General features: G+C 41.8%; 1 protein-coding gene across 1 annotated transcript in view; it reads right to left on the minus strand.

The window, feature by feature from the left end:
* Window positions 1-27030, minus strand: part of LOC308136730 (neural-cadherin-like) — a gene marked incomplete at both ends in the record, with an annotated part of 103513 nt that overhangs the window by 47531 nt on the left and 28952 nt on the right. The window contains 10 exons of the mRNA XM_080505197.1: window positions 2474-2641; window positions 5601-5773; window positions 6747-6917; window positions 7547-7715; window positions 10474-10646; window positions 12232-12374; window positions 15397-15646; window positions 17823-17934; window positions 19122-19326; window positions 21405-21630. Of these exons, the coding sequence (XP_080361323.1) occupies window positions 2474-2641; window positions 5601-5773; window positions 6747-6917; window positions 7547-7715; window positions 10474-10646; window positions 12232-12374; window positions 15397-15646; window positions 17823-17934; window positions 19122-19326; window positions 21405-21630 (1790 nt within the window). The remainder of the gene's footprint in view (window positions 1-2473; window positions 2642-5600; window positions 5774-6746; window positions 6918-7546; window positions 7716-10473; window positions 10647-12231; window positions 12375-15396; window positions 15647-17822; window positions 17935-19121; window positions 19327-21404; window positions 21631-27030) is intronic.

Here is a 27030-nt window from a genome sequence, read left to right on the forward strand (position 1 = left end):
CAAGCTTGACTTGAATGTGTTCTTCATTTGGCCACATACGGACCAATTTCGTCCCGAGTGTGCCGGACCGGTGAAATAGTGCCACAAAAAGCTTTAAATTTAAACTTTAAAGCTTTTCTTGGCTGTGTTGCAAAGTTTACTTGATGGAAATGTCTGTATTTTCACAAAACGAAACAATTGCCAGCGGAAATGACTACCATTTCAACATAAAGTAAATTTTTAATGAAACCGTCTGATGTAAAATACAGTTGAAATGTCCCAAAAGCTTCCATAATGCTGTTGCATTATGGGTGTTTTTACAGACACATCCTGATAACACGGCATAAGTCTAGTTTGCGAGCAACTTTAGATCATTTTAAGGAAAGATTTTTTTATAATTTTGATTGGTGGTTTGGCCGGTTTGAAGCCTCTTGCAGTGCAGTTTTTGGTCCACGGGCCTTATGTTTGACACCCCTGATTTAAATGATAACATGCTAGTAAATACGCTCATGCACTTTTTGTGATTTTGTTGAAATTAAAAAAAAATCTAACAAAAATTTTCTCTGAGGTTACTACATTTGAGTTTGTTTACATAAATTAAAATCCATCTCCAACATTAGTTGAAGGAAAAATTATATTTAAAACAAACCCTGATTGTATTGGCCCTTTATTCATTTGTCGATATAATATTTTGTTAAATGAAAAATTACCCAAATATGAATTAGATGAAAGATGTTACATGCAATTTTGTTTTCATAAACTATAGCGAGGCCATTTTCAAAGCAAAGTTTAAAGGCTGTTAATAGAGGAAAGAATTAGTCTGTCAAAACAAATTGAATACAGTTTGTTAATTAGCGGGTTTTCGGGACCGCTGGTAGGCACAGTTCTTTGGACGGAGCCAGGTTAGTAGTGAGTTTTCTCTCTTTTTTGCTGAGCTAAGCTGACAGGCTGCGGGCTATAGCTATATAATTAATGGCAGACAGAAGAGTGGTATCAGCCCCATCGTGCAAGTCAAGACAATGTCTATACACTCCCGGAAATGCCAAGTTATTCCATTCAGGTAACATTTATGCTACATAAGAGCTAGGTCAGGCTGAATTTGAAGTATGCAGCTTAACAAAGTGCAGGTTTTGTCAAGTTTGGAATACATTTACTTTAAACTATCGATTAACTGAGTAAGAAATATGGAAGGATGAAAGAGAGAAGCTATCTGAGCCCTGAGATAACCTCTTATCTCAAAGTGAATCCCTTTGTGAAGACCTTGGAAAAAAAAGGGGGGGGGGGGGTGGATTTCTGTGCTCTCCAGATTGACAGCTATATATTTTTCACATCAAAGGAGACATTTTGAATGGGTTTAATTAGCCCGCAGCCATGAAACTTGCTTAGCCCATGCAACTCGGTGTCAGCTTTCTCCTCCAGCGTCAAGCTAAAACACAGGTTTTTCAAAACACTGACAAACTTTCAAGAGAGTACTGGCGCAGCACAGAGATAACTAACCAATGCCCAAGAATGTGCACCAGTGCAGCTTATAAACATTTGACTGATGCGATCACGGCGTTTCAGAACGGCAAGTCACACGAACAGGCTCGACACCAAGTGCGGTGAGGTCGGGCAGAGTGCGAGCAAATACCGTATTTTCCGCACCATAAGGCGCACCGGATTATAAGGCGCACCTACATTGATTGACATAATTTACAACTTTGTTCATATATAAGGCGCACCGCATTATGAGGCACATGGAATAGACCGGTGGTCAGCAACCTTTATAGCTCAAAGACACTAGGTTACATTTTCCACTGATTCCAACACCCAGAGAGGTGCACACACTTTACTTTGATAGTCCTACCTGCAGCCTATGCCAGGACGACACTACACACAAAACCTTCTTCACTGCTGGTCGACAACCTACAACTACCGGTAATAAACTAAACTACATGAACTAAGCAACAAAAACACAACACAACACAATCATTACCGACAGCACAAACCAAATAGAACCCCCAATAATTGCATTTAAAACACCACAAACAGAAACTCCCATAATGCATTGCAGCTATCGGCTGCACTGAGGAGCTCAGGATGCAAGGCATGATGGGAATTCATGTTTTGTGTTGTTGGAGGTTATTGTGGGTTGTTGTTGTTGGGCTTGGTATTGTGTTGATTGTGTTTATGCTGTGTTTTTGTTCCCCAGTTTAGGGAGTAATTATTTCATCTAGTTTATTTTGGTTTGTTAGAATGTTGGTGTGCAACCATGAGTGATGAATGTGTTGTGTGGAGTGTGGTCCGCTCTGAAGATCCGGTTGCGAAGTTAGAGTTGTCAAAATAAAAGCTTCTGGTTGTTCAGCTGTCAAATAGCAGTCTCGAGTAGAGCAATTCTTCCATATATAAGGCGCACCGGGTTATAAGGCGCACTGGCAGCTTTTGAGAAAATTTGAGGTATTTAGGTGCGCCTTATAGTGCGGTAAATACGGTACAGTTCCGAGGCACCACGTACCGCTATGGGTGTGTCCCTGGCCGTGTTTTCAGCGATGACAACGCTGTAGCCGCCCTCCTCCCACTGCGGCGGCTGGTTCTTCACGTTGGTGATGGTGACTGCCAGCTCCACCGACGTGTTTCGATTTCCCCCGTCAGCCGCGATGACGTCCCGCGTAATGTAGGTCCTCTGTGATCAGTGGGGACAAGTTGTGAGTTAGCGGGGGCCCGTTCACGCCGTCACCAGCTGGAATCCTCGTGTCATTTGTCGGGCGAAAGCAAAGCAAAGCGTCAACCGTGGTAATATTTCACTCTCCAAGGGGGGAAAAAAAAACAAAAAACGTCAAAATGAATGATGATTCCCGGCGTGTCATAGGAGTGTGATGGGTCAATCATTCATGGAAACGGTAATATTGCAACTTCATGAGAATAACAGTGTGAAGAAGGATTCCACCCGTTTCATTTGTTCAGCAGTAAACTTATATAACAAAAATGCTGATGCTTGGCTCTCAAAGTTAATGTTTGTGAACTTTAGCAACTTTGATTTTGGTAAACACATTGGAAAAAGGCTTAATCCCCTACAAGAACTTTTGTCACAAATTGACTCACAAATAAACACACTACTTGCTTTAAATACATAGCATAGTCAAATTGTTTAAAAAGCACGACACTATCAGCTCATGAATCCTCTTGATATATTTTAATCTGAATAACATTTGGACCTCTGGAGCTGGCGCTGCTGCGATGGTTTGTGGGGGAAAAAACAGACCAGTGAAAGCAAATAGTGGTAATAAAGACTAAATGACTAAAGCTGGCTGTTTAAATAAAGCCTCTTTGTTGTGTGAAGAGGTTTGTGGCAGACACAAACAGTGATCAGCTCATGACGAGCTGATCGTTGGATCAAAATCTGTTGTGTGAACCTCAATGAGCAAGTCGGTTAATTATGCGATAAACAATTAATTAGACAATCAGCTTCAAAAAAAAAAAAAACAGATTGTATGAGATATCCAGAAATGTATTATGCTATAATACAGATTGCAGAAAAGCCTCTCCTCTTGTGGTTTTGTTGACAGAAACTGCCATTTTCTGTTAGAGGTTATTATAGTTTGAGACTTTGTTTACCTAAATTACAGAGTCCGTCTTCAACGATGCGCTCACTCCGTTGAAAGAAAAATGACATTAAAAAGACATCGAGATTGTATTTGTCCCTTATGTCTATTAAGTTAAAGTTATAATATTTAGCTAATGGGAAAATTGCCCAAATATTAATTATATTGTTACACTATAAACGTTTCTGCTGTATAATTCTATCAATGACAATCGAGGCGCAACGACTCTATTACATGCCGCCGTAGCGAGCAGATAAAAAGGAGTTTCACTTCGCTTCAAAAAAATTACATTATCCGTTCCCTGGACAATCCAATTAGTATTTGTGGTCAAGTGCAGGTCTTTTGTAAGGCTTGAAATCAGAGAGCAAAGATTTGAATCTGTGGTGTCAGATGTGTACCCAGCAGCTGCTACGGCTGCTGCTACAGTGAATCAGTGTCTGAGTGACTTTGTGCAAATATTCAAAAGGTTGAAAATTAAATTTGCCATAATGGCGACAGACCTCAACAAGAACATACCCTAAAACTAATTTGGCGACGGTCACAGCAACCTTCTCTCTCTCTCTCTCTCTCCCCCCCCCCCCCCCCCCCCCTCTGGTTAACACTGTGCGGAGCGTCACTGTACGGTGAGCTGACACTGTATGAGGTCGACTCTGGCTGAGCTTGTCACGGGGCATGAGAGCGTCTGTCGTTGTTCGGCGGTTTATGTCCTCCGCGCCAGACCGAAATAGCGAGACTCTACCGGGAACCGTGCTGCACACTTTCACTGTGAAGCGCGGTGTGAAAATCCGGCCTTGATGCTTTCTCACTGTAATCGGAAACTGTGATGACGGAAATCTAAATAGAACAACGTCTCAGACCAGCTGAGACATTTAACATTTAATGAAGTGCTTTTATGGCGGCAGTCGTGGCGCAAAGAGGGAGGGATGATTCAAATAGCTTCTGAAACCATTTTAAAATATGCAACAGCTTTGTTCGGCAAAGTTTTGGTCTTAACACTTTGAATTATGCATGAATGCAGGAGCTAAATTACAAGAGACTTCCAACACTAATGTGTGAAAAAAAAAGTATGCTAAATAATAAACTGCCATATACTGTAGTTTTCTAGCCGAAGAACAATTCTCTTTAAAATAAATAAAAGGGAAAATCAGGAAGAAGAGCACAGATAGTTGAGAGAACATTGTTCCTTTAAACAAATGGGCACTTTGACATAATAAATCCCTTACATCGGATAGTTGACAGAAATCAAAAGAAATGGCAGCACTCTAATCTTTAGAGCTGTTTTTTTTATATTGAACATAATCAATTACATGGGTAAAATAATTCACATTTTGAAAAGGACTACTTAATTTATCCAGAGGGGAATGATCTGAGCAAACACCCCCCCCCCCCCCCCCCCCTTGAAAAAAAGCTCATCTCCCCATCTTCCCATCTCCAAAGTGGCTCTGTTAATAGCCTGAAAATACACAAGTCGCCTCCACTTGCTGCCAGGCTCCTTATCGCAATCCCAGATAATAAACAAGCATTTTTATTAAAAAAAACAACCAAAAAACCCCAAAAACAATCCAATTAAGCAAAGCTGGAGAATTTACATTGAACAAAGAGTATTTGTGTGCGATAATTCGCTTCTTTAAGGCACGTGCCACTCATTAAAACAGTCTTTTTCACGAGCCGTCCACAGGTCAAAGGATTTTTTTTGTTTTTTTCTCTTTTATTTACACGGCATTTCTTTTTGCAAATGAGCCAAGCAGAGACCGATAGTTAGCAGATGCAACCGCAGGAGTCCTAAGCTGTTAAAATGTGTTTGAAATAATTTGTTTACCCTTTACTTGTCTCCTTCTATGATCTTTCCCTTTGTTATTTCCACCTCTGGGAGTAGACATACCCGAGATTGGTGGTTGCAGACAGAAGGCACTTCGAGGTGGCACATTCATTAACTTTGTTGACACAGACCCACAGGCCACCATGTGACTCATCCTTGTGTGTGTGTGATTATGTGAATGTGTGTGAGCAAGCAGACACAGATCCGGCGATTTGGCTAACCTGTGATATGGGCTGGTTCACGTACACCCAGCCGGTGACCGGGTTGACCTGCAGGTACTCGGGCTGCTCCGGGGACATGGAGTACGTGATCGCCGCGTTCGTGCCGAAGTCGTCATCGTGAGCCGCCACCCGGAGGAAACTGGTCCCGACCGAAGTGTCTTCTCTCAGGAAATCTGCAGAGGATGGAAACAACGCGCACACCCTCAAGTTTGCTTGTCAATGAGGAGAAATGTTTGAGCGCGGGCACAAAACAAGGCTGATAAAAGGTCAAGGATCAACGATGCTGTGCATATTGTTAAATATTCAACACTAATTTGGTGATCCTTATATATATACATAAATATATATGTCATATGTTGTATATTATCGTCATAAATAAAACAAACCAGGATTGGACTGTGAATGCTCTCAAATTGAAACCCTCTCTGGATACATTTTCAAACATCTGCACTCTCAAGCCTTCAGAAGCTATTTAATGTAATACTAAATGAAAAGCTTCCACCCAAGGGTGTTGCTCAATCACTTTTAAAGTCAGCGGAAATCAATATAGTGACACGGCATTAATAAATGATAAAAATCCATTAGAAAACTGAACGAATCCCCCACAGGTTTTACAATTTATAAGACAAGTTGTTGACGTTTTGATTCATTTCAACACAATCGTTGCCACATCCGGCACACCGAGTATTTTTCTTCAACAGTCACGATTTTATGTACAAGAAATGAAACGCAATATATCATATAATTATCTATCTATTATTACCTATACATTCTTAGTAGTCGTCTCAGACATACAACTCAGCGATTCAATTCCTTTGATCATTTCTCAGTGATACATATTTCAACCTTGTTGTCATGTATTTCAAAATTGTCTGTTTAACCAACAGATGTTGGCCTGATGGAAATGAAAAGGGATGTGACAGTTTCCAAATAGAGTCACTCAATGTCTGGTTAAGGGGTTAAACACAGTCTCGTTTAAATCAAACCGCCACAGAGAAGAACATGAGGAGCAGATTAAAAACAAACAAACACTTCAGCTTAAACATACTTCTCTCTTATTAAGTGTCCAGCTTGGGCTCCGACTTCAGTCATTGAGTTAATATTTCGTCTGGATACCAGCACGCATAACATTCATCCCAAACTTACACTCGTAGCGCAAATTCTCAAACTTGGGGCTGTTATCATTCTGGTCCAGTATCTGGATGGTGAGCTGACAGATGCCGATGAGTGGCTCTTCGGCCCAATCAGTCGCTGTTACAGTAATTGAATACTCTCTCTGCCGCTCCCTGTCGAAGCGTCTGGATGTCACGATCACTCCTGTAAAACGCAGAACAATAATCAGCCCCGTTCGCTGACCCCTGACAAACACCCACACATGACGACATACACGTATATCCATCCATCCATGCGTGCAGTTCTCGAATTCACTCATTGGAGCCCATCGATTCAGGAGTCAGGGAAAAACAAGTAAACAATTATAAATATATTCTGAGTAAGTCGAGCGTTGCTTTCAAGTGCGGTGACTTCGTGATTAAATCTCGGGATGAAGAAGATTGAACACAAGTCTGGAAGAAAATGACTGACGGGGTAACATGTTGACTCCACGTGTTGCGACTTCAGAACAGTGTTTCTATTAGCTTCTCCGTTCATTATGTACCATCATATTCCCTATTGTGATGAGTCACGCTGTCAAGAGTCTCTGAAATGTTCAGTGTAACAGGTAGTGGCATTCGACTTATTTACTTGAGAAAATCAGTTTAATAACATGCGATTTTTCCATCCCGGGGGAAGGTGTATGCATCTTTCCCTCCGCGATCACCCTTCAGCTCAGACGATCATTAGACGTGTCAATAACCATTAAAATGCAAAACTGTCAATGTGTATGATACTGCGCTCCACGTCTAATTGAAACCTAGGTCGCCCCAGACAATCCGTGACTACTCCACCTGTGTCTGGATGGATTCTGAAGGCAGGCATGGCGCTGTCTCTGTGCATTAAGCCATATTTGACTTTTCCATTTGCTCCCTCATCTGCATCCACGGCATGCACTTGCAACACAAAAGTCCCCGTCGGCTGGTTCTCCAGTACTGAAGCCTGCTCACGATATTGCTGGCACTGAGATAGAACGAGGAAGGAGACACAAAAGAGGAAAACAAATACAAGAAAAGGCTGCTTACATATATATATATATATATTATATATATATAGGGATTTGTTTTATGCTGCATTAATGAGAATACAGGGATCAAAGAAAATAAACTCATTAAGTAGAAGGTCACTACGCACATTACAGAGGAAGCTTCTGTACATAAAACACAATGTAGCAGTTATAGATACTGAAGCCCACATCTTTGGGAATGGAAACACTTGAACGGATTTCTTTTGAAGAGCCAGCAGCGAGCGGCGAGCTTTGTCTTAGCAAAGAATTCAATCCATTCCCCCTAATGAACATATGTCCTAGATAAAGAGCAGCCCTCTGGAGTCTGTTCGGGGATTCTTTTTTGTAATCAGATATAGATGCCTGCTGCTCTTACGGAGTGACCATGAAAAAAAAAAAAAAAAAAAGTGAAAATGAAACAATAAGCTGGAAAGAAATGGAGTGATGGCGATGCATCAAAGGATGCGAGAAGAATAACACAGGAGTTCATGGGATGTGATGGCACATGCCAAATAACCTGTAGGTAGCGGTTCATAAAAATCACATAATATAAAACATAAGGTCATACTAGCCCAGGTGGCTCTGAGGCATAATACGATATTTAAACATATCCAATTGCCAAGAGTTTCCTAGTATGCCTGAAAGACCCAAGGAGCTGCAGCTCCGCACGTGCGTCTCCTGCCCAAGTTCAAGCATTTCCTAATTAAGAAGGAAGTTAATTAAACAGGTATACGATATTGTGATGATTTTGCACTTTTTTTTTCTTTTTTTTTTTGGAGAAATTAATTGAAATCCCAACGGAGTGCCTAAAGATAGAGTGGGTGTGCAGGCTAATCGGAACTCCTGGGAAAACTGAGCCGAGAGAGAGAGAGAGAGAGAGAGAGAGAGAGAGAGGCCAGGGGAATGAGAACAAAAAAGAAGAGTGCAGGAGAGTGGGACGAGCAGAGGGAGGAAGGACTGATGGAAAGCGGGATATCTGAAGTGCTGCAAGAGGCTGACCAAAGAAAATACAACTCTTGTGAGCGATTTCTATGAGTCGTTTGGCAAAATTATGGAGAGGTTGACAGCAGGAGCAGCAGCAACAACAACAACAACAAAAGACAGGATGCTTGAAAAGAACAGTCTGACATCTTGGAAAATACACTTAATTACTGTTGGTTGAAATAACAAAACCACACCTACAACACTTGGGCCTGTATGATAGACGTGAAGTCATAGCATGAGTAACCTGACAAATTCTCCCCATGTCTTTTCTATTCATTGAATAGGAACTTATTAATGCTGCTTTCCAGTTCACTCCGAAGCCAACTTAGACGGCACGTATTCGAGAATGAAAATGGGATGCAGCGTTTCACGTCTCGCAACACGAGAAGTCAGACAACAGCACCGCGTTTACTAAAGCTGCTCTCACGCTACAGACCACACTGCAGCAGGGTTTGTACAGTATGTAGAGCTGACATTAGAAATCTCATATCAGTTCCCCAAGACTGAAAACATGTGGGATTTCCAACTGTTCCTGCCTCACATATTGTTTTGACTTACTTTTAATACACTGAGGCAAAAGCAATAACTCACTTTGTGCAAATATATATAGTTTTTGCTTCTCAAGGTGGAACCCAGTGGCTATTTATGACTAAATGCTTTACTTATGACAGTTATTGACTCACAGACTATTCTCAAGCTTTTTTTGTTTAGACTCATTTTTGTCACATTTATCAATCTACAGTAAGGTTTAATTAAAAAACAAAAAAGCTATTAGTTCAACAGTTTATTCTGTGTATTTGTTGTGGAAGTAGTACCACACCACTGGGAGCACGTACACACACAAAAAAAAATAAAAAATCACTGTAAACTATGGAAAATTGGCCAGTCAAAGTGGATGGGATTGTGGTGAAAAACACAAAATGGAGGAGATATTAGTCAGCAGCGAGCAGCAGGCACAAACAGAATTTCATCAGAAATGTTCTCGTTGATCATTTACTATTATAGCGGCGGCTGCGGGATGCCGGCGGCGTTGTCAGGCGGGATAGAGGAAGGAATTATGAGATGTCGTTTCCCGGGACTTTTCCTTTGAGTTAATCGCGATCATACCTGTGCTTTTTGTGTTACTGCTATCATTTGGTCATCCTGCGATGTGTTATTGTCCCGGTCAGAGAAAGTTGAGTCATAATTGTTCCAACACCATGATAGAGATGGGCGTGGCAGCCCATGATGCAAATCTGTGTTGTGTAATGTGATAAACGTCTTATGCAATAATTGTTATTTTCCTTGCATCTAATAAACGCTCTACCTGTGGGGAGTTGTACATGCATCCTAAATCAATGCTTGCTCATCACATAATCTAATCTCACTCCAGGTTAAGATAAAAGATGGCAGCCCTCTTGTATGAGTTATTGAGATAGATAAGGTAGAAAATGTATATGGGCTGTAAAAAAAACAATATTAAAACCCATTTTATGCTGACATTTCCCACTGAGCAATCCATCCTGAATAAACTTTACCCTCAGGTGCAGACCTGAAGGGGGCTGAACTTATATTACTTCCATTGCGATAAACACCTGGAGTTTCCGAGACCTGGTTACAACCGGAAAGCAGCATTAGATAATATCAAAAGCCCCTCGAGTAGAATGTTGTTTTTCTTTCCACATTTGTTCACAATATTGAAAACGGGGTTACTAATAATGATTAAAAAACAAAACAAAAATACACACTCACCTCCTCAAACACGGGTTTGTTGTTGTTAACGTCGTCGACTCCAACAACAACTTTGGCGGTGGAGGAGAGAGGGTGCAGCCCACCTGATGCATTGTCGTCTGTGGCCGTTACATTCAGGACGTACTCCAAGCCTTGAAGCTTTGGCAGCGGGGTGGAGCGGAGACGAATCAGCCCTGCAAAAGGATGCAAACCCATAATGCTACACTTTGTAAAATATGGTCCACCCTAACAGTGCACGTACAAGCACTCCATTAGTCAATAAGCGGGATGTTATTGCCACCGTGGCCTTGCATCGTGAGGATGTGCTATCAATACAAAACAAAAAAAGAAGAAGAAAATGCACACTGCCTGCTGTTGTTCTAGATATCAGGAGTGGGAATGCAAGTGGTAAAAATTCACCCTCTGAAGTCCACAGAAAGGTAAAAATCAGATATGCAGACTAAATCCAAAAAGCAATTTCACAGTGGTGATTTTGTCATATTTCTAATCTAATAATTGCATGCTTCCCTCTAAAGATGCCTGTCCAGTTCAAGCACTTGAGTGAAAAACATGAAGTAGTGAGGAGACTCTGGTTAGAAGTTAACCATGCTCAGCAGATGCCTATTAGCTCTTCCGTTCACACACCCCCACCCCACCCCTTCCTCCTTTTGTCTGCTTTCATGTAAGAGTCAAGATAAAAGGTGGGATAAAAGGATGGAGCATCTGAGTCAACATCTTTCTCGTCAACAGAAATACAAAAACATCAGAGGTTGCAGGACGTGCAGGCTGCCTGTGATGTTGGGCAAACCCATTGAAGTGAGAGCATGGGGAGGTTTTTTATTCTCCTGTTGTGTTTCTATTCATCTCTTCCAATGCTCCTGATTAAAGACAACACAGCGAGCTGATATACACAGATGTGTGTGTGTGTGTGCTGCCCGACTTTCCTCCGCCTCAGATTGCTTGCAATTGGGGCTGCCCACCGAGCAGACAGGGATCCGAGCGCCTAATGACAACGTGTGACTTTGACACCACTGCACCACTACATTAAAATAAGTGAACTGTGGGACGTACGCAGTGATTCTCTCGGCTTAAATGTCAACCTTGTTTACAAATGCGACACCAACACTGCCAGCCTTTCAATGAGCCGGCGCTCCTCGCGCATACAGTAAGTGGGAGGCCATATAGTAATTTCCCTGTGCCCAAAGAATATCAGCCTTTGCATTTTCTTGCTCCCGAGGATACGCAGAAAAGGGTGGAAGGGAATATGAAAAGATGACACAAAAGAAAGAGGAGCTGGCGGAGCACAGCCTCGAGATTGTGAGCTACGATAGAGCAGTTGTTGTGAAATTGAATTGAAAGGGTTGGGTGACAAATGTCACAGCGATTGCCACTGGTTTCGGATCAAAGGGTAAATAAAAAAAGATAAACTGTGCAGTCACCAATGCTAGAAAGCTACGAAACACATGGAGAAGAAAAAGATTCCTCCTTGCAACCTACCTGCAAACAGAACAAGCAGGAGTGGAAATTTCCAAAATAATACTAAAGATGATATTTATGGGCCCAATAAAAGAAAGAGCAGCTCTCATATAGAAATCACAGGCTTTAATATGAACTTTCAATATCATTCCACATTGACTTTGAAAGTAGAGGGCGTCCATTGTGCCGCCGCGCTAGCAGAAATATATTAGAGAAAATTGAATGTGTGATTTGACGAAAGGCCTGTCAATTAGACCGAGAGCTGCGAATATGACGCCTGGCTGGAAAATTAAGAAATATCACCTTTCTGGCTGTCAATGACGAAGTTTCCTTCCTCATTGCCTGCTGTTATGGAGTAGATTATACCATCGCCATCTGGATCTTTGGCCAGGACGGTCGCGACGAGGGTGTTGGGCCCTGCATCCTCAGAAACAAATGTTCGATATCTGCAAAGAGGAACTGTAGTTTAGCAAGTGCGGGCGAGTGAGAACACACACACACACACACCCACACACGGGTAGAAGTCGATGACAGAAACCCACACACAGACAGGAGATATGAATCAGTTACACAGTCCAAAACATCAGCAAGCTGATTAGACTTACGGTTGTGGCTTTTACTTGTCACTATGATTTAACCTGTCCTCTTAGCTGGCCAGACCAGAGACAAATGATAATGTCTACGGGGATGTTGAAGTCATTGAACAAATGGTGCTTCCACATAGCCAACCCTCTGTGGGCTATTTGATCCAGTGCCTTTTAAAATGTCAACAGTGATTTGCTTGCTCTGTGGTGCTGGGCAGCAAGATGCCCAGTCAGACATCAGGAGACTGATATACCGCTGTGGAACAAAGCACAATGGGGAGGAGATAAACCCTGCGACGGGGAGGACGCAGAGATGAAGAGGAATGGGAAGGAGGTGAGACGCGAGCAGGTGACAAAAAGGAAGGCTGCCACGAAAATGACAAGGCGAGGTGATGTGTGAGAGTGAGAGGAGTCGGATGCAAGCGGAGGTGGAGTTCTCTCGGAGTTCCGGATGATTCGTCAGCAGATCTCGTAGCCCCGCGAGATTCGGTGCTGTATTCCTGTGCTAATGTGTGAGTGTGTGTATGTGTGTGGGTGTGTGTGTGTGTGTTTGTGTCAGCACGCCCGGCTGTGGGGAGGGGCGCCGTTGTCTGTGCTGAGAAGTCAGAGGTGATTGATGGTTTACAGAAGAACGCTGATGGGTGATTCATCTCCGCCAGCGACGGCAATCTCCGTGGCAACATGAGTGACCTGTAATCTGTCACCCGGCTCAGGGGCCACCTCTCCGCCGCTCTGGGGGGATGAGACGAATACACTCCCCCTGCCTTTCTTCCTGGAGCATCTCCCCCACATCTCACTGAGCTGTGAAGTTGAGCTCAGAGAGAGAGAGAGAGAGAGAGAGGGAGGGAGAGCGCTGGTCTGTCTGTCTGGCCTGCGTGTCTGGCAATTTGCATTTCCACTGGCTCTCTGCGCGTCCATCCCCTCACTTCAATCATTTTTTTTAGCCTCTCTGTGACTCACTCAGATGTGAGCTGAGAGGACATGCCAAGAGACATTAGGCCGTCCGCTCACGTGTCCCAAGTATCTCAATTAGCCCGGATTAAGGAATCATTTCATGAATGTAATACCGTGGTATCCATCACTCTTACCTTTACTCTTTGTGCTGTTATTGGACGCAAAGTCCTCTTCTCCCGTCACAGCAATTATGCTCATCTCAGTAAGCCGCACTATGACAAAGCGCCCCTACAACCCCCGTCTGGCACAAAGTCTGCATTTCTAACTATCTGTCTGGCAACAACATTTGTCTGACTGCCGACAGCTTTTTTTCCCGTTTATCTGCATATCTGTCTGCCTGTCTCCCGTCTCGCTTGCAGCTTGTGCATGTTTTGGTATTCTCTACCTGCTTGCCCTGCAACCAAGTTTGCGTGTGTTGTTTTTTTCTTCTTCTTCTTCTTCTCCTCGGCTTTATGTTTGCCTGCCGACATCGCAACCTCTCCACCCGCCTGTTTGTCCGGCTCTGTGTCTAGCCACCCACTGAGACCGACACCTGACAATGCAACAAGCGCAGGAAACAGACGTCCGCAACGGCGTTTCATGAAGGTCACTGAGACATGACTGACAGGACAACTAGTTTTTTTGGGGGGGAATAAATGCAGTACAGCTGCAGTGACAGATTCTGCCCACCCACTCATAAAGCTCTGCCAAAAAAAAAAAAAAAAAAAAGGCAGTTGAGGACACTCTGGATTGCATCCATATGTCAGTTTACTGCATACCTTTGGAGAAACCCCCCCAAAAAAATAAAAACTCAAGATTGCAGGCGGGAACGCTTGAACTCACTACTAGACTGGGAAAAAAAAAAAGGAGCATTCTAAATAACCTTCCAGAATACGACGTGAAAATAACAACGTCAATATTTGAGACGAATGTGTTCGAATTGAGTAACTGGTGGCTTTGAAACCAAATGGATGTGATTGAATAAAGCAAATAAAATGCAGACAATTCATCGTGCCAGTCGCAATTTGACTACAACAGGTTTGGCCAATATTCACCACAGAAATCTCTGCATCAAATATCGTTGCAATGAATAGCCCGAAGGAAGGCGAGTCTGTGATGTGTGATGTAACGACTCAAATATCTGTGATGCAACTACCTTGCCTGTTCAAAGAGCAAAGCTTTGATATAATGAAATGTGATGAGCTGGTGGATCAGAGATAAAGCAGAAGAATCAAACGAAACTATACTTAAACATGTCCTCTTCGGCGACCAGCATCAATTCATGCGACTGAACTCTGACTGTGATTAAATCTCCATTTAAAGCACCGACTCAACGGACTTTCTGAACCCCTTGATCCATCTCTTGGCCTTGCTTGTTTTGTTTTTTTTTCGTCTCATATGATTCCCAATGCTCTAAATTTAAAACAATGTTGATGAAATATGATGAGACACAATAAAGCTGCATGGTGGTGAGGTGGATTTCCCTGTGGAGTTTGCATGTTCTCCCTGTACGTGAATGAGTTTACTTTAGTTTGAAGTTATTTTGTGACTCTATAGACAATCATTTAAAGTGGAACCGCAAAACCTCTGTTGTGATTTGGGTGCCTGTTTACATCATAAGTAGTCGTTCTGCAAAGTAACATCAATGGGATTCTGTAGTTTTATTTTGACAGTCACCAGAATAACAATCCAACATGGAAGTCTGTCCAGACGAATGTCTGCGTTACTCCAATTGTTAATGATTATGGCGTATTATCCTCTGCTGTATGTGCAACAGCACCCACTAGTGGCGCGGCATGCTAACTACACCATTTTCTTAGCGTATCTGCCGTTTCCATCGTTTCCTAAACGTGAAACTTTAAAGAGTTTGACATGAGGAAAGCAAACCGAAATGGATCAAACAGTGGCACCTGTTGTTTTTTTTGTTTTTTTAAATCATCAGGCTACTCACACAGGTTGGGAGAACTCGGGGGCTTCATCGTTGACGTTGGCCATCCTCACGCGGACCGTCGCCGTCCCAGAGTGAGGCGCGTCCCCACTGTCCACCGCCATCACCACAAACTCGTACAGATGGTTCGGCCTCTCGTAGTCGAGCCGGCTTGCAGGGAAAACCGTCCCGTGCGGGGAAATGCTGAAGTCCGGGCTCAGGGTGTAATAGGTGAGCTCGGCGTTTAACCCCGAGTCACAATCCGTGGCTAACACTGGCGTTAGGGAAGACATCGCACAAGGACCATCAATTAACAGTTAATCAACAGGAGCTGATGAGATGACACTAGTTGATGAATATGTTGACATCTGTGTAGATCATTATCTCTTTATGGCCTTGCTAAACATGTAATAAATCATAGGGTGTGACAGCCACAATTATGAGAACACAAACTGTGCCTTTCTAGAATGATTACCATCATTTGCAGAAATGAGCTTAAAGACGGTGAGGGGAAAAAAAACAACAACAAAAAAACAAAAAACAGCATGCATGCATGTGTGTGTGTGCATGCCTGGAAATAATTTTTCTCCCAAGGTAATTACACACACACACACACACACACAAAACAAATTATAGATTTGTTATTAATGTGCATTGAGATTTCCTCTAAAACTGCAACTACGAACACTGAGAGAATTCCACTTAAACTCACTGTTTCACGCACATCCCCTCGAGCTCATAGCACTTGCATACTGCATATTCGTTTGATGTGTTTATTTCCTGTGTGTCAAGCCTCGGCAGCCGCAGCAGCCTGTGCATGTCAATGCTTCATTCTCATTTCTATCTCAGCGTCTTGTTATACAGTTGAGGACTGATGATTGACTATGCACCCTTTATCTTTAGCTTGTATAAAGTGACTGACTCATTAAATGTTAAAGGAATTGGAACAGTAAATTTTATTGAAACCTCTATGTCTCTAGCTCTCCACTACTTTTTTTTGAAATCTTCTTTATTGCCAACCTCAATGGGTAGAGTTGAACTGATCGCCGTATTGTGAGGTATTCATCTGTGTCTTTTCACACTGCACACATACTGATGGAGTAATGGGCATTTCACTCCCTCACTGCCTCAAAACTCTGACATTTCATTAGTTAGGCGTGCAGTCCCCGAGATTAACAAATGAACTCAATTTCTCCCTTTTTGCCCCACAATTCTGTCCCTTCAATCCAAGGTGAGGGCATTTCATTGAACCACCAAATCATACGTTTCAGTTTCAACTACTGTCCATCAGTCACATACATATCTAACTATAGACTCCTCAGCCTCTCAGAATATTCCCTGTCCCCTCTCTCAGTACCTTTCTTTTTTTTTTTCCCACATTTTTTTTTCTTTTCTTCTAACCATACCGGTCGTTTTATTTTTCTTGATGTATTGGATCATGGTGGTTGCCATTTTCTCCTACTGCCAGCTTCCCAGTGCCAACAATCTCTGCTGCTCCAGGCTGTGTATTTATATGTTTTCAGATTAAATTTGTTCCATTTTTCTCAGTCAGAATCACTGGAGACAATTGCCCAGCCAGGGATTTGTACATATCACCTTTTTGTGGCCCACGGGCGAAAAGAAGTCCCGGCGTCACAAAAACTCAACAGTGAACAACGAAAAAAGGAACACGTAAAACAAACAAACAAAAAAACTAAACTGGAGAATTTCTTTGGATTTTTTTGTGTATTTTTTTTTCTTAACTGTTGAGGGACATTTTTGCCTGGAATGGAATCTCAGTAAATTTGCAAGAGGGAAAAAAAAGAAAAAAAAATCAGACTGGAAAATTTCTAAATCTTTCAATTTGAGACTGTGGCTGAACGGTGGAAGGCCATCTTCAAAACTGCTGCATCTTAAAACACCTAAAATCCCCCATGTGCAGCTAGAAGTGTCATTTTTCTTGGATTAAACTAAATGCAGCAAATCTAATTTCAGTAATATGATTTCAAATGGCGTGAAACAAACAAGTATATTTAATTTAAAAAAAAAGAGAAGCAGATTACATTTTTTTACTACTTGTGACAAGTAGTGTTTATTTTCACAAGTTCATCAGATTGACGGCAAAAAAAAATGAAGAAAGAAAATCCCATCAGGTCCATAATTGTAAATTATATGGGAGCCTTGTGCAGCGATAGACAAACTAGTATGTAATGTGTTGAAACAAATGTGTGCAGTTACTTTTTCCCCATGAATGTAATTTGGATTACGGTGTTAAAAATGTGAGCGTCAAGAAGAAATAACACAATCTGAGGACAAAGGTGAAAGTTAGGTTATCTTCCACGAAACATCTGCTGTTTTTCCATTTGAAAAAAAAAAAAAAATTACTTTATTTTTTTTGTGTATGTATAATTTTGTTCTCGGTTTGAGAAAGAAACAGATGGATGTGGAACACGGAGTGGAGGGAGTCTCACCCTGCAGCAGGGATGTTGCGGTGGTTACGGTCTCGGGGACTCCATCCACACTGTAGATGGACTGCAGGAACTCAGGGACACAATCATTTTCATCCGTTATCAACACCTGAACCTGATTAGTGCCGGTGGGATGGCAAGAGAGGAGAGGAGGGAAGACAGGAGAGGAGAGGAGAAGAGAGGAGACAAAAATCAAGAGTTGGGAGAATACAAATTAACCTCTGAAATTCATAGCGCCGCCACGTGAAAATCGCTGAGCTGAAAGTTGACCCCAAAACTTAATCTAAATTGTATTTTATAGTTCCTCAACTTGCCACTCCAACACATCCTTTATCTTCCACTTCATGATTTTCCCGAGTCAGAAATAGAAATGTTCTGAGCATGTGTGTGTGTGTGTGTGTGTGTGTGTGTTTTCAGCCTAGGCCCTTAGCCGCCCTCCACCCTACAAGCTCCCTGTCACCACTATGTGTAAAGTGTGAAGTGACAGCTGAGTAATAGTCCTGAAATAGCAGGGTTAGGTTTTCCCGGTCTCCATCTTCTACTCCACAACATGCAGCTGAGCAAGAGGAGATTTTCGCAGCTAAATCTGTGGTACGGAGTTAGCGCCTCACATGATAATTGGGCAACAAAATCTTTGAATCAATAATTTAAGCAGAACTGGATTCATGAATAGTTCATGTAGAAATATTCATTTGTGAATGAACTTTGCAGATTTTGAGCTCTTCCCAGTCTGAGCCTGCTATCGCTCTATTTTTTTTTTTGCACAGTTCATCTCCCGATCACATCCTGGACAAAAAGCACTTTACTGAGGCTCAGCGGCAAAGGAGAGAAACAAACCACAAAAAGAAAAGAGAAATCACTTGAGCCGCCGCTTCACTTGTTAACATTTCAAAACCATTCGGCCGTGCCGTTCCTGAAGACAGCCTGAAACTCTGCTGCCTCTCATTCGCGGTTATCGCCAAGTGGCGTGATGTCAATAGGTCAGCGCCGAGTTCAGATCATTACCGTTAATGCAGCTGCTATGAGCCTCACAACACTGAACAGATGAAAACATGTCTGGACCTTTTGGGGGGGGAGTCCAGCAATCCAGCAAACAAACCGAGATATAAATATATATTTTTTTCTTTTTTTCTTTTTTGGGTTTCAATTTAATTCACCGCAGTGAAATTGAATGCCTTTGTGAGCGATGGAATATATCAAACCATTACAACAGGCTTCGACTTTGGGCTTCAATGTGTGGAGTTCATGAACTCTTCCCCGACTCGCTTTAGCTGCTTGGATCACAATCTTAATTAAACTAACCTCGGTGGCCGTGCTGAGGCTGCCCGGCTCCTCGCTGGCCCGCACCATCAGAAGGTAGCGACGCTGGTCGCTCTCGTAATCCAGCGTCCTGGTCAGGCTGATCTCCCCGGTCTCCTGCCGAATGCTGAAGAGGCTGCTGGGATTGATCAGCAGACTGTAACTGATTTGCTGCTTCTGGAAGGAAATGGCAAACACCACCAGGAAGCTGGCGAACAAAGAGAGAGTGATTAAAGAAATAGAATAACAGTCTCCACGATTTGATTTTAGCTGCACTCATGGCGAATTAGAATCGAATCCTCTTTTCCCTACATCAGCAGTGCGCTGTAATGAAATCAATTACTGTATGGCCCATTGGCTACGTGCTACAAACACAGTCAATCAGTACTTGTCGGTTCTGTATAATAATGTTATACTATTATGCAGATACCCGTGTTTGTTTTTACGGTGAAGAGAGTCGGCGTCCTCCAACAGTGTGTGATGATGATATGTCAGTTTGTGCTCGAGTGCACTGGTGTGACCAAATGAATATTTATGAACACACGGTTCAGATTCGACACCGAGTGCGCGTGTTTCTATGCGTGTCAGTAATCGGCATTGTGGGATTTGTGTTTGCGGGGACATGCGAGTCTGAATTTCATGAAAAGTTATCAGACGTATCGCTGTACGTCCTGCGTGAGACTCGGCGGATCTTGATCACGTACGCCATCATATCACAGTTTACAGAATATATATGTATACTGACAATATGACTGCAAGCATTGTTCCATTTTAACATTTTAATAGTATGTTTCATTATACTGTATTCTGCAGTGTTGGGCAATTATATTTTCTGAGGCAACATAAAAAAAATCAGACCAAAAAAAAAAAAGGTCCTTGGTTATAGCCACTTGGGGAAAAAATAGACAGCGTTTGAATAAAAACCTTTTAATAATTGTTTGACTACAAGGAAGGATTTCGGAAATGAATCACAATACTGCAATATCTCATAAAAACACTAAATAGCATCAGACAATGGTGACTCTGGAGGAAAAATTGTTTTCTTTTTAATTTTTGCTGTTATCTTACAACAGTATTTCAGCCTTTATCTGGCAAGGGACCATTTTTGTGAACTTTTCTTCCTGGATCTTTTAAACTGACGACAGTCAGAGAATACATGATGAGGTTGTGGTGCTAAAAGCAGAGATGGGTCTTATTTAGTAGTATTTTTTTGTAAGTTTATGATATTAAATGCTCAGTAGCAGAATTTCAGCCATCGCCAAGCGTTTTCAAAAAGTTCCACTTTGGGATGCATTTTCAGTGTCTCAGAGCACCGTTGTAAATAGACACCCAAAATGCAGCGAAAGTTTTGCATCTCCAAAAATCTTCAAATGTCTTTAATATGTCTTTAAAAGACATTAAATGTAACAATCTGTCCCCATTTTTTATTTTTTTCTAATTATTAATTAAAGTACAAATTTTATGTTCAGGAAAACAATTATCTGTGTCTCAAGTGCAGCGTGAAGCCCATTTAATCAGGTGTGGTCATGTGACCTGCAGTTTTTACTATTAAAATAACAGGTTTAAGATTGATAACATCAAAAATATATTCTTTTTTTTAGTTTCTAAGGCCCTGTTTACACGACAACGTTTCACCTGACAATACCTAATCTGTTAATAAAGGAGTGTGTTTACACTGCAGCAGCGGACACATGGACAACGATTTAGTTAGTATGCCGGGCCATGGGAGGGCGCTGTTGCTTGATTTTGTAATGAAACCTCACAGACGTGTGCAGAGAAGAATACGCTATAAACATGAAGAAAATACAGAGCAACCGACACCCGCACGGACTGATGACGCATCGGATGCTATCAGGGGTGAGTCTCAACTATAAAACTAGTGATATGGACGATAAAACCAGAATACTGGCCGCGAGTCATACCACTGCGGGTCGCCATGTTTGTTTACAAGGGATGGAAGGGGAAGGGAGGAGGGGGGTGGGAGTTGCGCACGCGCAGCGACAGGCTAAATAGCCTCCAGCAATCTCTGCAGGAGGGATTAGCGGCTTTGAAACAAACTTTCCACCTTTGGGAGCCAGATTAAAAACTTTGCGGATAAAGTGCATCGGCACACTGGTGCTGTATAAACGAACCCCCCCCCCCCCCCCCCCCCCAAAGTGAAGAAAGTTTTGCAGATAAACTTGTAATCGTCGTGTAAACAGGGCCTAGGTAAACAAACGTCAACAAGTTGAAAGAAAGTAAGGATCTGTGCACAAGGATATGTATGCAGGCACATGCGGTACTCACGGCTGTCCTTCGGGTGTGTTCTCTGGTATGGAGATGGCGTAGCTGGCGTTGGTGAACTGCGGCGCTCGGGCTCCCGCCACCACGGAGAGCATGGCGGGAGCGCTGCGGCTCCCCATGCCGTCGAGTGCTACCACACTTAACAAGTACTCCCGCTCTCTCTGAAGCACCAGCCCCGTGGTCACCACCTGGCCCGTCTTCTTGTCTGCAGCGAAGCAGCCGTCACCGCCTGCAGGGAGATGCAATGACATTATTATTATTATTATTTTTTTTTTTTTTTTTTCTTTCCGTGCCTGGATCTCATCCACTGCTGCAACAGCAACTCAACAATCGTACCCAAATAGCACGTTGATGTTCTGTGCCTTTGTTTGCTAAAATATACAACGTTATGCAGAAATTTCAAGAGATCCCTTTATGTTTTGATTATAAATGTGGAGCCTTTCTGACTGAGTTATAGTCACAAAGCATTCAAATAGTGTGGGCAGGTGGGCTTAATAATAATAATACAGCTCTGACTGGCAGAGCACCAGAACTTTTTTTTTTCTTTTTTTTTTTATGCTGTTATTAAAACTCACGGATAGCTTATCCACGGCTCACCTTGCTCTCATTCAAGCAAGGACTCTGCTGTGACAGAACACCCAATGCATTGGGATATTTAAAGCAGTCTTAAAAAAAATAAATCACTTTTTAATTGCCATTTTCTTTTCAGGCACCACAGCAGATCCTCCAGCAGTGACTCTGAGCTGAATTTGCATTTATTGGTCTTCATTTGTGAGACACTTCAGCACTAAGCATTGGACTCATGCCTGGAACCAGTTGTTCTTCATTTACAGATTTTCTGAGTTTAATTAGCAATCAGAAGTTAATACCCGCACCGAGTGAGACGTAGAGGTGAATTAAGGCTAAAACATTTGGGTCACGAGTATTTTAACCTTTTTATCCTCCAATCGAAGAGACGGGCTTCTATCCTCCCAGTTTGAATTAATTCAAAATCACTGCCATACGAGATACAGTTTGAGAAAAATTACTTTTCTCTGTGTGTTGGTTGATTATTGCACATTTATTGTCTCCACCTCAGTGTTTTTCCCCCCGCCCTTTGTTGTTGTATGTAACTCATAGAATGACTGTTATCAGCATGAGTTTATCTTGTGCTTTTAATCCTACAGCCTAGCTGGAGTTCTGTAAATATTCCCCATTTCAAACAATAATGGTAACGTGTGTTATTGAAACTTGCCTGTCTGAGCACGTCTTTCGAGGAATTGTGAAATGTCTCCTTGGAACTAAGGCCCAAGACAACGTTTTCGAGAGAAAACGTAAAACTTGCATTGTGATTGGCATGAATCACCAAAAATGCTCATTTTTGAGAATGACTCCTGAGGTGGAACTTTTCAAAAATGCTCTGACTCTGTCATCGGGTTTAACTCACAATAAAAAAACACAATTTCCTGGAAATGTTCTGGACTCTGCCTCCACCTACTGCTACTGCCCATGCGCACCACCACTGTAGTAAATAGTTATTCTTCACATGCAGGACAATAACAACAACGTTTGCCTCCAGAGTGTCATGACTCCCAGTCTATATTCTCCTGGCCTTGATAGTTTTATAGTCACCGTGATAACAACCCAACGTCATCGTCTGTCCACGAGAATGTCCGTGTACTCCCATTGTTAATGTTTGTTGGGGATTGTTCTGTGTGTAGTCTCATTGCAAACACAAACAACAGCACCCACTAGTGGCCCAACATAGAAACAACATTGTTTTTCGGTGTTTCTGCTGTTTCCACGTCGTTTTCAGAACGTTGCCATGTAAACGCAAAACATTTTCTCAAATGAAAAACAACTTGAAACGTTGTCATGTAAACAGGGCCTTGGACTTCACCTTTGAGTCCATCCTGAGAAAAAGTCTCTATTTAATGTACCAAAAAACACACATTTTAAATATTTAAACTCAAATAACAGCATTGATTAATTAAGGACACTGTAACATGCTCAGATTGTTTTAATGACCATGAAACAAAGGAGACTTGTTGTGTTGTAGTAAATGATAAAGTGACTGCACTGCGAAGGGTTGACCCTCCACTGGGAGCAACTTGTGGTTCGGTGTCTCGCCCAATGACACTTTGACTTATGGACAGGGGGAATGGGGCGACTGAACCAGCCACCAAAGATGAAGCCCTCTACCAACTGAGCCACGGTTGCTCGACATTCCGCAATGTGTGACTAAGAAGATTAAGAAAATGCTAATCATCTAGTGTGGTTAAATTAACACTGAGAAGACAGCAGATGTTGTAACTTTCATTAGACCCAACATTCAATAACACTGTTTATTTGTATACGGAAGAAAATATGAAACTGTCAGTGCTATTTTCAGTCAATCACACGGATAGAAATGAATACATGAATAGAAAGTACTACAATGGGCCTGATGTGTAATATATATTACACTCATTTTTTATTAATGTGCATATATAAAGACCCACGAGGAACAAAGTCGTAGGAGTCTTCAATCAGGAAGAGATATTGTATGTTGACAAAGAGATCAGGACCGAGCGCTGATCCTTATGACACCTCGGCTGGGAATGCGTGAAGGCTCCGACTTCATTTCACCGCAGAAGACTTTGAACGAGCACCCTGTGCAGCCTTAGAGCGGCGGTGCACTCAGGGTGACTGGTTTCATAGGATGATCGAGAATATCTGGCCGCTCACCAAAGAAGCACAAAGGCCTAAGCGGGCAGCTCACAATGATATCACAAACAGCAGTGCAGTTTCAATGGGAATCACAGCTTTTATCCTCAGTACTTTGCTTGTTCCAAAGGTAAACACCCGAGGCAAACTTTGAAAATCCACCCACGGGAATTCAAACAATCAATTTCAGCGAAGAACCGGGGTTTTTGTTGTTGTTTTGTTTTGGGGGTTTTTTCTCAACCAGCCAGGATTTCTTCTGTAGAAAAAATAAAGTAGCGCTGAATCGCCTGGCGATTAATCCGCGTGGTCTTATCTCTGTGATCTAGAAAACATTTTCATCTTGCATGCAGAGCATGTATAGCTTGTATGTTCTCTGAGATTATAAATGCGAATGATTATGCATCAAGTTATCGAAGTGCATCCTATATAAACCGTGATATGCAGCACAACCATCTTTGGTATAACCCCATACATCGCCTCTATTATACACTGTTAAACATCTGTGAATGAACAAAATATGGGCATTATTCTTGAGACAAATGCTGTTAAGACACTGCACTGCAGCTTCTACACATGTAATCATGGATGATGTATTCAGCCAGCTTGCATTATATAATGTTTACATGAAACCCCAATGAAAAGATGTCAGTCACATTGCTTCATAAGCCTGATCTATGTGGCGCTATTTAATGTGTCATACTGAAATTACGGCATATATGTCTGTTTGGCTGTTGAAAACTCGACTCATCAGCCAAAAGGATATGACCTCTGATGGATGAAGTGAACACAAATGTGAAAAATATTCATGACTGCAGCTCTTGTGTTGCGTTTCCAGTCTGCTGTGGTCAGTATCTATCAAAAGTGATCCAAGGAAGGGAATCGTATCATATCAGGCATCAAATTTTAATGTTATGGTTGATTGGTGCTTTTTTTTTTTTTCTCCACCTATTTTTGAAGGATAGATCTCACTAACAAGGTGCTTGAAACCTGACGTTCTTGAAAACTGACCAAAGAAAACCAACTATACTTCAGGCATCTGTACTTCAATAATTTATTTTTATGACTTTTTACTTTTACTCTCAACGTTTATTTTTTACTTTCTGCAAACAACTTTTTTTTCTTTTTACTTCCTTTAACCTTGAATCAGAGGATACCAGAAGGTGATGGTAACAGTCCTTAATACTGAAGCTGCAAAAGTTTATTAGTATAGGAGTGATTGAGTTAGAAAAATAATGACATGCCAGGAGTTCCTGTTTCTGTTTTTTTTTTCTTTTTAATCTATCTTTTAAATTCATTGCATCGTTTTCTATATTAAATCCACTCAAGTTTAATGATCTGTCACTGCTAATGACTAAGCTGGTGTATCTACACTGACAAACTGACAAAATCAATAGTCTTGCGCACGTGCAACAACTACCAGCAAAACAAAAGCTTGAAAGGGCTTTAAAAATGGCTCGGTATTTGTGAAAACACTAAAGTACAATAGCATGAGTCGTATACTGGAGCCTTCAGTTCTGTTGGAGGTGTGTGGAACGTTGATGCAGAGGCCGGGTGGAGGTGAGCCATGGCACAACGCATAGCCTTCGCATATCATTTTAGGTATGCAGTATAGATTATGCTTGTTCGTAAAACACTCGTATCGCTACTCGGTATCGGCGAGTAGCTCACTGTTAGCACTCGTAATTTTAAAAACTGGTATCGGTGCTTCCCTCGTCTGTAGTCACCTCAGGTGAAACATTAGTGGTTCTCAAAGGAACAGACCGCTGTGCTGCACAGGGGACAGATACTCTCCATTTTCCATCCAGCGTTCAACTCCGTCCCTGGTTGCTCACTATGATCACAAAGGACAGCGTACCTTGTCAATAAAAACAAATAAAGCCCTGAGTCCAAGGTAAGGATCTGCAATATTTAAGGTGATGCATGTTGTCAACAAATTTAATGTAAAAGCTCAAAGCAACATTGTGCTAGTGGGATTTCCCTGCCCCCTCTGAGGTATTTAAAGCCCCTTAAAAACCATCTGTTATCACTGGACAATGATCCCAGAACTGGCTCACAACCCAGGTTTTTAAATGAATGCGTAACATAGGCATAAGAACTCGTGGTGATGTTAAAGCAGCTGGGAACTTTTGCAATTTGAACACATTAGCCAAATAGAATAATGCTTTTTGTTATGCTTGGGCTATTTTCTGACGCACTGTGATACACATTTAGTTGGAACACAGCTGCAAAACGACATATACGGTGACAACTCGGGATGAGCAACAATACCAATGTTTGCAGTCATTTTTAAAAAGGTGATCCATTCTAATACCATGCCATGGAGAAGTTTTTTTTTTGTTGTTTTGTTTATTTGAAAAGAATACGCTTTTCTACTGGGTAGCTGATATATTGCTTGCAAATTACCATAATTACTCTCTATATAAACTGATGCTCTCTTGTCTTGGACAGTCATGCTGTTTTTTTTGTACAATCCCTGTGATAAATAATAGACTGCACAGTGAATTTGTTATCATACCTCTACTTTGGCATTTGTTTTCATGCTGTGGTATTTCCACCTTTCCTGAAGGTACTGCACAAGGTCCCTGATTATTAGCAGCGCTGTGGGGAAATGTTTTAATTAGTAGACCCTTGTTCTGCAAGTTTTATGCTGTCATGCCGATAGTATCAATGTACCAAGAGCAGTGAAAGGTGAATCTGCAAGCACAGCTAGATATAAACAATGTATGATTTTAAATATTTCAAAATAAAACACTCGCCACGGAAAGAAATGCATCCGGCATGTTTGTTAGACATAGCTTTGGTTTGTTTACAAGAAAACTCCATGGGGCACCTTTAAATAAATGAAAGGATTTTTCTTTTCAGCTACTGTTGAAATACTGAAAAAGAAATGAGGCCAGACAGACTGACCTTGATCGTCAAGAGGGAAGCAACTCTCATCTGATTT

Source organism: Blennius ocellaris (assembly GCF_963422515.1).
Source record: "Blennius ocellaris genome assembly, chromosome: 11".
Lineage (NCBI taxonomy): Eukaryota > Metazoa > Chordata > Actinopteri > Blenniiformes > Blenniidae > Blennius > Blennius ocellaris.